The sequence below is a fragment of the Rhinolophus sinicus genome, chromosome 1, assembly GCF_057876585.1.
Source record: "Rhinolophus sinicus isolate RSI-liver-muscle chromosome 1, RSI-T2T, whole genome shotgun sequence".
NCBI lineage: Eukaryota > Metazoa > Chordata > Mammalia > Chiroptera > Rhinolophidae > Rhinolophus > Rhinolophus sinicus.
In genome coordinates, this window is record NC_142501.1 from 118602177 (window position 1) to 118614091 (window position 11915).

The 11915-nt window shown below is 34.8% G+C and overlaps 1 protein-coding gene across 1 annotated transcript in view; it reads right to left on the reverse strand.

Moving 5' to 3' along the window:
- The window catches only part of CUBN (cubilin), a 245413-nt gene that overhangs the window by 180198 nt on the left and 53300 nt on the right, over positions 1-11915 (reverse strand). Inside the window, exons 23-27 of the mRNA XM_074324816.2 lie at positions 6530-6719; positions 5046-5206; positions 4451-4632; positions 3481-3637; positions 802-989 (exon numbers count right to left, since the gene is read on the reverse strand). Coding sequence (XP_074180917.2) covers positions 802-989; positions 3481-3637; positions 4451-4632; positions 5046-5206; positions 6530-6719 — 878 coding nt within the window. The remainder of the gene's footprint in view (positions 1-801; positions 990-3480; positions 3638-4450; positions 4633-5045; positions 5207-6529; positions 6720-11915) is intronic.

Sequence of the window (11915 nt, forward strand, 5' to 3'; positions counted from 1 at the left end):
ACAATGTAGATGGACGTAAAAATGATGTGTTAGGTGACTGATTTTATTAATGATGAAAACTAGATGTCAAAATATATGTAAATAGTTTGAGTGAAATTGTTTTATGAAGTGAGAAAGTGGAAACCAGTATTTCTAAATTAATTTTATAAAATATATAATTTTATATGAATGCATAATTACATTAATAAAGTAAGTAAAATAAGTAGCTGCCTAATTTTATAACCTACAGCACTAAAAAGTTGCATAGGAAAGTTAGCAAAAACACATTAATAAATAGTAGCTTACCTCATATTTTGGGTTGTCTAATTTTCAAGCAAATTTTATTGCATAGCATTGTCTACCTTGTTAATGGTGGTCAATATTATAAAAAACAGAAACTTCTGTTTTACAAAACGTAAAAGTAACTAAAATGAATACAAATTTAAAAATAAAAACAAGATTCATAATATTCCTAGTATCAGGCAAATTATATATTAAATAAAGCCATGATACCGAAACATTTTCTGATCTCTTGTTTATAGAGAACAAAGATTAAAGAAAAAAAAGTTATTCTACTTCTGCATTATTTAAATAATGTGAGGTCAGTCAGCCCAGATAGTTCTTTGTGTATAAACTTTAGTAGATTAAATATCTTTAACATTAAGGTGATGCAGTGAAAATGACATGAAATATACCTGCTTAAATACCATGGGTAGTTGGTATATTCTAGATGTGTAGGGCAGCATTAGGGGTTCACTTCCAGCTTGGCCTGCCTAACTTGATCTGAAAACGCAGTGATTTATTCAGCTTCAGAATACATACCTCTAAGTAGTCTGTGGAGCAGTTTATGTGAAGTTCCAATTCAAATCCTAAAAATGTGTAATTCACAGTATTGCCAGTTGTTGCTTGGATGGTCCAGTTGCAACGCTGATTGTCAGAATAGGGATTTGGATAATGGATACTCTCTAAGATGCCATAGGTTTGATTCACAATCATTACGTTCTTACACGCTGAAAAAAATAACCATGACTGTTAAGAACTATCATATAATCATAATTGCTCCAAGACGTGTGTGAGATTTTCCTTTAAGAAAACATCGAGATTATGTGTGTGTGTGTGTGTGTGTGTGTGTGTGTGTGGTGCAGCATTTTTACAGTGAAAGGGTCTCCATTTAGAACAAATGTAAAATAATACTTAAGTGAATTCATCAACTTTAAAGCGTCAGGAAAATTGCCTATGTTAAAATGGGCATCAAATTCCTGTGCCGTGGTAGAGAGCAACACAGCTTAGCACTCCTCTGAGATCAGCCGAATTTCTTTGCTTTGAGAAATGGATGAAACGTTCTGTGCTTCTGTTTTCCTAACTTTAACATTTGGCAGTCACAGCAATCCTGACCTTTAAATTCAACAGTTTAAAAACACGAAGTTTGATGTGAATGCTGAAAAGGAATAACAACATGGCTTTGTTGAATTCAAAAGTCAGCATGAAATTCACAATAAAGGCTCCGTTATTCCTGTAGTTAGTCATCAGGAAGTAACAGATGAATAGAGGGAATGTAAACAATTTGAAGAAGGAATGGAAGACTAAGTCTGCCTAGTCCTGGGGGTCTGTGCCTCGTGCAGCCAGACCTAACGACCTGAACGAGGCAGGCGCATGCCTTTTCTCAAGTCTTTCTCTTATGGTCAGTATGATGTGCAATAGCAGAGAAAGAGAAAAGGCATGTTCTATTGGAAAAGTTTTCTCTGAAGAATGAGGTTCATAGCTGCATTTCTACTACCACGTTACTTCATGGCAGGTGGCTGAAACACCATTTGTAAACTTTGGTTTGGAAAAGTATACATTTGTGGCTCTTCAAAAACTTCCTTTGCTGGAGAATGGGAATACTGAAACTATTTCTCTTTGAAAGTTCTTAGGTCACATTTTTATCCACAGAGGATTTCTAAAGAATAATTTTGTTACTGTAGATGCCTGCAAGAAGTTACATGTATTAGGCAGACAGGTATGGTGTGCATCAATGATGACAAAACAAGGTAGAGGAACATTCATTCTATTAAAACCATATGGACTATTCTCAGTGCTCAGAAATTATACTATCTGTAAAACTTCAGTTTCAAATGGCAAATTATATGAGAAATCTCACCGCTTATCTCTGATTTTACTTTTAAGAACCTATATCCCATGTACATTAAGTGACTCCTTCAATGTTCTGAAATTGTGAGAGAAAAATCAAGTATCACAGGAATAAAAAGAAAAGGACGGGACCTTCAGTAAAGATTCTGACTGTAACCAAGAAACAAATTATCACAGCAATAATAAAATGAGAGAGATGCTTATGTGCTCAACCAAACTCATATATCCCTGATAGAATTTGAGAGAGCTTTTCATACACTAATGATGTATTTCTGAAGAACAAAGCTATATTATCATTAAAACTCAGTATTCAAAACTATCTGAGAGTGCCGCCATGGGCTACCGTGCGCTGCCATGAGCGGCCAGTGGCTGGCAAAGCGCAAGAAGGGGGGGGAAAGCTATCTAGAATTCAGCCTAACGCCAATGTAAGTGAATGGGAATCTTCAAATTCATACCTAAGCAAGGTTAAATATTAATACTCTCAACTAATCCAAAGGGACATTATACATTCAGATTATGATTTTGTGACTTTCAACTCCATTTTTAGGCAATTGTGTCAAAATTATAGATAAATTTAGATTTCATAGGGCAAGGAACAGCACTTTCAAAAACACAAGTAATGTTTATTAAATAGCAGAAATTCAAGGAAACCTTGTTTTCTTGAATGCCCATTTTGAAACTATAGAAAGTATCTAATTCTAGAGCTAGCAAGAAGCTTTTGCAATCACCTAATTTAATCTTTTTTAAGAGAAAAAAAAAATCACAGAATCCCAGAGAAGAAAAGTGACCTACAAGGATTAGGGTGTAGGACAAACCCTTGGGCCCCTGAACTTTCGGTTTAATACTCTTTTAATTCCACCAGGTTGCCTCATGGGAAAGCAGATTTTAAAATGGCATGTCTACAAAGACCAGATTTTTCCACAGTAAAGAATGTGCCTACTCCACGTAGGATTCACAAGGACCATAATTTCCCTTAATAAAATTAAGGTACCTTCTGCAGTACAAGACAGAAAACTAGTGCAGGAGATACTATGTACAATGGAATAATGTCTAATTAGAAGGTCGTAATGTTTGATACAAATGAAAACCCACTAGTTGTTAACCCGTGACACCGATCTTTAGCTGAATTGCAACTATCTCAGCATGTTAAATACTCTTCTGAGTTCCTACAGCTTACCACATGCTTTAGTCATATGATAAACGTAATGCATAAACATTTCTCCTTCAAACTGAGTTAAATTTTTCTCAAAAGGAGGTGAGATTTATTTTAATGATTCAAACAAATGGGTTATATACTTTTTGCAGTTTGTTTCATTCATCAAAAGATCGAAGACCCATGACAGGCACGGAGCAGCCAGGATGCCCACTTACTCTGCTGGTATGTGGCCAGGAAGCCACTTCCTTGTTGACCTTCATCTGTCCGCAGTTTTAAAAGCATGCTGTCTCCACTCGAACGAATGAGAGGCGGTTTCTCACTCCCACAAAGCTGAGCTAGCAGGTGAGAGCTGGTGCTTGGGCCATCATATACCTTTAATAAAACATTTTAAATGGGTTTTATAATCAGATGATTATGGCTATAAACATTATGTAAAGGCCTCAGTAATACTTCAGAAGTGGGGAAGAAATACATATATGACATAACATATGAATAGCCCTGGACCAAAATATCTTTAAAAATTATATTTAAGTGTCCATAAACTTGAGCCATGAACTTGGGCCATTCAACCATGGTTGTATATAACAGTAAGGGTGTGAACCCAGGCTGAAATCTGAGAATTGAAAATGAAAGACTAATACATATTTTTGAAACCGTAGCTGTTATCAGTGGTCCTCTTTGCCTTTTTATTTCACTGCTTATAATTTATGACACTTTGATACATTTTTCATTCAGATTGCTTTTTAATGGACAAAGCAGAATTGCTGGTACTGTAAAAAGACCTATTAGGATGACTTTAATTATCTTCTCTAATTCATCCATATAGTCTTCTCAATTGTTATTTTTCACTTCATATGTAGCAAGTACATAGATCCTAATTATGATAAATCTCATAATACTTTTCAGCAGGCTCTTCACCACATTTTAATAATCCATATTCAATAGATTTGAAATACTTAGTGTATTAAGTCAATCAGTACGACATACTATTCTTAGAAGGCTATCACATTCATCAAATTTTCTTTCAACTTTTAATTCTGTTAAAAATGTTTCTGTGGATGTTTAAACAAAATGTTCCCCTTCCCCGAATCTCAAAAATAAATAAATAAATAAATACACAAATGCATTCATGCACGTTGGGTGAGGTAGGAGCAGTGAGTGATATATCTGAGACGTTATACGTACAGCCAGATAATCTAAAGTGCAGTTTGGGTGATGCTCCAAGTGAAAGCTTTCAAATTCCAGTTCAAACGGGCTGCCAGGGCTGGATTTCAGCCACCAGTAGCATTCGGAGCTGTGGTAGTAGGGCATGGGGTAGTTGGGAGACGTAAACGTGCCAGTGGGCGTGGTGAGATTGCCCCCGCAACCTATAGGAGAAAGAGAAGGAATGACGCATATCGTTTCCTTTCCCGGACAACTGAATCTTCTTGTCTATCTCCGGCTGCTGCTCCCATTTAAACCAAGTTGTGAAACAACTACATCCCCAGAGAGCAACTAGCCTAGAATCCTAACTCATGTCGGTGTACTTTCCTCTTCCTAATCAAGACGACCAGCTTGATAAAGTATACCAGGGAGCAGAATATGTTCCCTTACCTTGTCCTTCAAAACCAAAAGGCAGCTGTTAACTCAGAAATATTTATAATGTTGAAGTTGATTACAAACAGTAATCACAAAACACAACAGGAAAAAAAAAATGGATAAGAGTATGGCAGTCCAAGAACCAAGAAACCAACCCAGCTGGACTCTCCAATCCAATCAAAGACAGCTCTGTGCTACTCACCTGTTAATGATCCATCCCAGTAAGCTGAGAATCCAGAGCTTGAGCCAAAAAAGTCACTTTTAAATTGTAACCACAGTTTGTTACTGTGAGAGATGATTCTTGGAGGTAGATTTGAGCCACAGTATTCTCCCAGGGATGGGGAAGTTTCATAACCTCCATCTCTGACAAAATACAGACATCAGCATTCATTAGGTTATTGACAATACTACTGTATAAATATTTAACATTATTTGAACTTTGAGATCACAGATTAGTTTATATCAATTAACGTCTCTCAAAAATACTCTAAAACATACAATTTCAAGTTTTGAATTTATTCAATAGTATTTGAATGACTTAATAAAAGTAACATCATTTATAGATGGCATGACATTTTTTATAACCAATTGCAAACTGAGATAAAGTGTTTAATCGTCTCTCTTTCACATGAAGTGTCTATTAAATGTGTTAAAGAAACCAGATAAAGAAACTATAATTATTAATAGTGTAAACAAATGTTGCTTAATTTTACAGAGAAACCTTACATGTTTTCCTTCTAATTTGAAACTTTTCCAAATTTAACATATCATATATGACATATTTAGCAAAATCTAAAAAACTTCTTTCCCCAAGAACTTTGGGGGTCTTAAGTCTAGTTTATAATCTGGAGCTTTTACATGCCAAACAAACAAACAAACAAACAAATAAATAAACAAACAGTATTCACTCGACATTAAAGCCGAATGATTAATTGCTGTAAATTAAGAAAAGTATATTATTTTAGCATGATATGGTACAACTGTGATTTATTATTTTAGTACCTTACTTTATATCATAGACTAAAATTTACTATAAAATAGTGTAAGAGTCCAGGCTTTGAAATGCCACATAAACAATTTAACCCAGATGCACACCAAACTGATTAGGCAAATTTGACTCAATAAAATGATCTGGGTAGATTTCAATAGATAAGTCAACTTAACTTTAGTGCAAATATAACTTTTAAACACATTCTTTCACAGCAGCAAAGAATTGAAAAAATGCTTTGCATTGAAATTCACAAGCCTAGCCTTTTCTTATTTGAACACAAAAGACTTTGTGAAAACCTTAAGGTTGCTATTTTAGCATCATGTTGTGTTATAATCAGACAGTAAACAAGCCTAAAATTTAAACTGTTTTTACGTAAAGAAAGTAGATATTCAACAATAGCAAATATCTAATTTCAGAATGGTAGTACATTTGTTTATTCTGTTCAAATAAAATCTGGAGTTTATTTTCAAATACTCCCAGTAAAAGAATCGCTTCAAAATAACCACTGACTCTTATGCAATTTTATAGTTTTCTTCTGGTAAGTCAGGGTCCAAACGACAAACTTCATCCTGTACAAGAAAGAGTACAACAGGGAGCCTTACAGAGAACTTCCATGTTTTTCCTTAACCTTCCCAGGAAAGATTATGAATGAAAATGAATAATGAAAAAGACTGAGATAAAACGAAGGTGCTTACTTGATGGCCACAAAATCTATACATTTTCCACCAATGGCCTCCTCCAAGGAGAAATCTGTGAAGTGCAGGGCAATCTGTTGGCTGGTTCCTACCGTGATCCGATAAATGCAATTCCAATTGTTGGGGTAATCATTGGGGTAGTTTGGAGAAGTGAAGGTCCCAGATAATTCTGTATAGTCTATTAAGCATACTGTGAAAATAAATAGACCACAAGGGGGAAAAAAAAGAAAATATTACGCTACATTTATAAGACAGTCAGTAATATACGCTTGGTTAATTTGTACCAATGTACTTGATTGTCAACAGACCATTCTGGTGTGTTCAAAGAATGATTTCATTTCAAAACGAAGGTTTTGAAATCTCAAAAGCGAAGATAATTATTAATAGCAAACTTACGCTAAGTAGTAGAAATTTGTTATATGTATTGTAAGTGAACAACTTTTTATGTTCTCAAAAGTACTGTATTTTTTTCTAATTCATGGAAATTACCATAAATATTACAAATGTGGCTCCACTACAGAAATCATAGAGGGGGCCTAGAAATAATTCAGTTCTGTTCTCCTTTTCATAAACTTCCTTTAAAATGGTTTGCACCAAAGCATGTATTTATGAGAAATGGCAAAGCAGTTAACCTCCATCAAGCAATAAATAGTAGGATATGAGACCCAGGGATCAGAGTGGCCTTACACCAATGCCCAGCTCAAACACTGACAAGCTGTGCAAACTTGGACAAGTTACTTCACCTCTCTGAGCCTCATCTCTAAAATGGAGATAACTATCTTTCAGTGTACATGTGAGGCTTAGAGACAATGCAATTAAAGGGCTTGGCACATAGTATGTGCTCAAAAAATGGTAGTAATCATCATTGTTTCAAAATAGAAAAGTGTAAAAAAAGCAGAGCATAAATTATGAGGAATAAATTAGATCATTCACATAAAACATTTAGGTAGTACTTGGACAATTTTATGTCCTAAACAAATATTAACTGTTCTACTTGAAGAGTTTGAGCTTTACCTGTCCAGTCCTTCAGACTCTGTATTTGCTAACCAACCCAGTCAATCTCCTATGCCCTCCAAATCTGAGATATTTTCCAAAGAAAATCTGGTTTCAATGCATTTTAAATGTATCTTCATTTGTATCTAGTAAAAACACAAATCTGTCCAGGAATAGACAAACATCTCCAACTACGAGGTTTTGGGGGAGAATAAACTCTTGTACTTAATCATGAGTAAAAAAAGGAAATGAGGATGTGTAAGTATTCTATTTCCCCAGTTGCTGCTGTATAATCATATTTAGAAATAAAAGAGGAACCACTGATATTGAGAGCCCAGAGATGCATAAAAAATATTACAGGTTCTACTACCTATGTACAGCCCTTGAGATTCACATATTTAATTTTATAGAGAGCAAATATTCACCAAATATTTGGTTCACTCTATTTTAAGCAGCAAGCAATCAAGGCTTTACTGTATTAAAGGAATAGACAGTGGTATTTAACTGCAAAGATCAATGTCATATACTTTCCTATATTTTTCTATGGTTTGCCAAGATATTTCTTCAAGGGGGAAGAAAGGAAGGAAGGACAGAGGGAGGGAAGGAAAGACGAAAGGAAGGAAAGAAGCAAGGGAGAAAGAAAGGAAGGAAAGAAGGAAGGAAGGAAAGAAGGAGACAGGTAGAAGACAGAGGGAGGGAGAGAGACAGAGAGAGAGAAGTGAAGGTAGAGGTGGTAAATTAAGTATTTCAGACCCAGTAATGAGTATTAATTACTGAGATAAAAATGTGTGGATCACATGGACGTTAAATAAAGGCTGTGACCCAGTCTCCCTGAGCTGACAGAACTGAGGGATTCATTGACCACCCTCACATTCAGATAGCTTTAGCCAGTAAATCAAATATCTAGAGCAATTATCTATTCTTGTCACTTGTTCTTAAAGAGATAATGTTCCTTGCTTACCCACTCGACTCCCAGAGGGGAAATATAATTACATCGAATATTTCTAATGCAACTTACAAGTCTGAAGGAGAATGCTATGCATGATCAGGTTCCCACGTAAAGGAACGTAATTTAATAAAAATTTTGAGAAGTAATGATGAGTAATTTCCCTGTACCTTATCCATATATAAGTCATTATTGCAGCATAATAGTGGTTTTTTGTTAATCCGTACTGAAATGTTGATTTGCATATCAAGTTTCTTTTCTGTTACTGTCACAAAGGTAAACACAGCTCCTAATGTATTCAAATAATCTTCACATGGTTCATTTTGTCTGAAATGCTTTATCTAACAACCTCGCCTCCTTCCCCAACACAGTCTTTAACAAATTAACTCTTACCTATCATCTAAGGTCAAATTCAAATAACACTTCCTCTGTGAAGACTTTCCCCATCAAGTAGAATTAAATTACCTGTGCTCAATTAAACTTTATGCAAATAGCAATTTGAGCCCCAAACATATTTTACTGTGATTGTTTTTATATGAGTATATGTTCTCTAAAGGCCTCGAACTACAAATAGGACCTTTATTAACTTTCATTTACCATAGTAGCGGCCCAGATCACATCTAATAAATACTTGTTTAAATTATATTACATAATGCATGGAAAACTGAGAAGGGTTGGACAAGTATCTAATTTCCTCCCACTCTCTCTGCCCCATCCTGTTACCCCCTCCACTTTTCTTACCTCATTTTCCCTCTCCTTCCTATCCTCCCTCCTGAATAGGATGAGATTCTTGAATATTTTATAAGGTCTATTAAATCTAAATTATAGAAATCTCTGATTCCAGCCATGACAAGTAACTAGTACTAGACTCCATAACAACAACAACAACAATAATAATAATATAATTCTGTCTACCTGCCCTCATTTTTATGCAATTTTAGTTATACCTTTTAATTCTATTTATATTATAAACTCCACCTTACTATCATTTTTTGCTTTGAATCATTAGATAATCAAATTATGACATAGTCATACAATGGAAGGCTACTGGCCAATAAAAGGAAAATGCTTATAAATAGACCTATATGAACAAATTCTAGAAGCATTATGCTGAGTGAAAGAAGCCAGCCATAAAAGAGTGTTCCCACTCAACTTGCCTTTTGAACAGGCAAAACTAATCAATAGTGACAAGAATAAGGTCTGCAGCTGTTGAGATGGCAGATGTGGAGGGATCAATGAAAGGAGCACAAGGACGCTTTCTAGGATGATAAAAGTGTACTGTATTTTGAATGGAGTAGTGATTACATGGGGATACACATTTGTTAAAACTACAAATTAATTTTACTGTATGAAATTACAAAGAAAAAATATTTTATATTAAAAGTTTGAAAGTTCTGTGCAAAAACAGGTGGAGTTCTCTAAAGGAAATCCAATGAATAATTCAGATGCCCAATAAATAATAAATAAAATTAAAATAGAAAAATAAAAAATATTTTGCAGGTATACATGCTATAAATATTAATAGATAATTCATATTAAATTTTGATTGTAGTTTTATGAGATTCACATATTTAATTTGATAGAGAGAAAAACAATGGCTCTCTGAACTTAATGTGTCTATTTCTTGAAAGGCTGGTAACTGTTCTTATCTAACACTGAAGTCTGTACAATGTTCATGTTTTCTTCCCTTGACATAAATGGCTCTTTGTAAAATAAAGATAATATGGAGAAATATTACTGGTAGGCTTTGGTTTCCTCTTCTGCTTTGCAATAAAGCACAAATAATTAAAATTGAATATATTCCCATAAAAGGATGTTCATGTATTGCCATAATTCTTACTACATCAATACAAAATGCAAACATAAAAATGCCTTTGTTTTTATCGTATGCTGCCAAAGGAAAACTCATATCCAGTGGCAGTTTACCTTTTATGATGCTCTAACAATATTTACAAAGAGGTAAAGGAAAAAAGTACATTTCTTCCATCCACTATATTCAATTGAACTCACAACAGAAAAGCACATCTCTGAAGATCAAAGACAACTCTTGATAGGCCTCACATATCTTTCTTTCTGACCAACTTCAAAAAAAAAAAAAAAAGTTAAGAAAGAAAAGAAAAATTATATAAATGTCCTCTGTGGATCATTATAGAATATCAAAACTCTATCTTTCTAAAACTCATGATGTATCTTTGCCTCCGCTAGTCATTTTCAAATAAGTTTTAGTAACATAGCATTCAGCTCACTATCAAAGGAGAAAATCTGAAACATGGATAATCCTGCAACCCACAAAGCAATGATGATATATCAGTCCCATACGATTTGGGTGACAGAAATAGAATCAAATGATCCTGTGGATTTGAGAATGTAGCTCTCAGGGAGACCCTAGACTGTGGGTGACTGCCCCGCCATACTTCCCTGCTTTGCCTTACGCGATAATGTATGTGATTATCCAATTACATTAGTGAGCAATCTATAGGCGATGCTTTCTAAAATCATTTATGAGATGTTTTATGTCTGTGGGAATCCATATGATTCAGAGATATGTGCTAATAGTCAAACCAGGAAGCATCATCGGCTTCTACTGGCATCCTTGGTTTAACATCCTTCAAAGTGAAGACTTCAGGAAAGTAGAATTATCTAACATTTTGCTCTACAATTTGCTGCTAGGCGGTCACAGTCACGGCTTTTTGTTTTTCCTCACAGATGACCAATTCAAATGAATATGAAAATAAGCTAATTCACTAATGCAACTATGGTAAAATTGTACTTGGATATCAGTCATTATATTTTAAACTATCATGCTTTACAGGTATTATGTAATGTTCACAAAGAATGTCTCATTTTATCTTCCCCAACTATGTGAAACAGCCACTTATAACCTTCACTTTTTAGAGCGGTACGTGTGGATGAGAGATCTGAGACTCCCGGAGGTTAAGTTCTATAAAATCACTTAGTCTGGACATGCCAAAGAGAAAATTCGAGCCCAAGCCCTCCATTTCCAAAACCTGTGCTCTTTAATGATCCCTGGTTTCTCTCTGCAAGAAATGTCAATTTAGAAATGAAAGTAAGTAGAAGGGAGGAATATCGCAAGTAGATGTTCTTGTTTTTTACCATTTTCATTCTAAGGACTAAGAAATATAATACATTTTACATAAATCTGAACTGGGAAATGCTGGGGTACCCATATAAACAAAAATAGGAGAAAATACTAAACAGTGAGAAAGTAAATCTTTAAAAGATGAAAAGACTTACTAAGAAACCCTTTTCAGAGGGAAACTATCTGAATATCTCCTAGCAGAAAATCCAGAATTCAAGGTGGATAGAAAGAACCAGAGATTCTTCCAATACCCAAGCGGGAACCAGAACCAAGTTTCACCTTCAGCCTGTCTTGCACCATATCATGGGAAGTACTCTCTACCACGAGCAGTTCAAATCCAATCCACC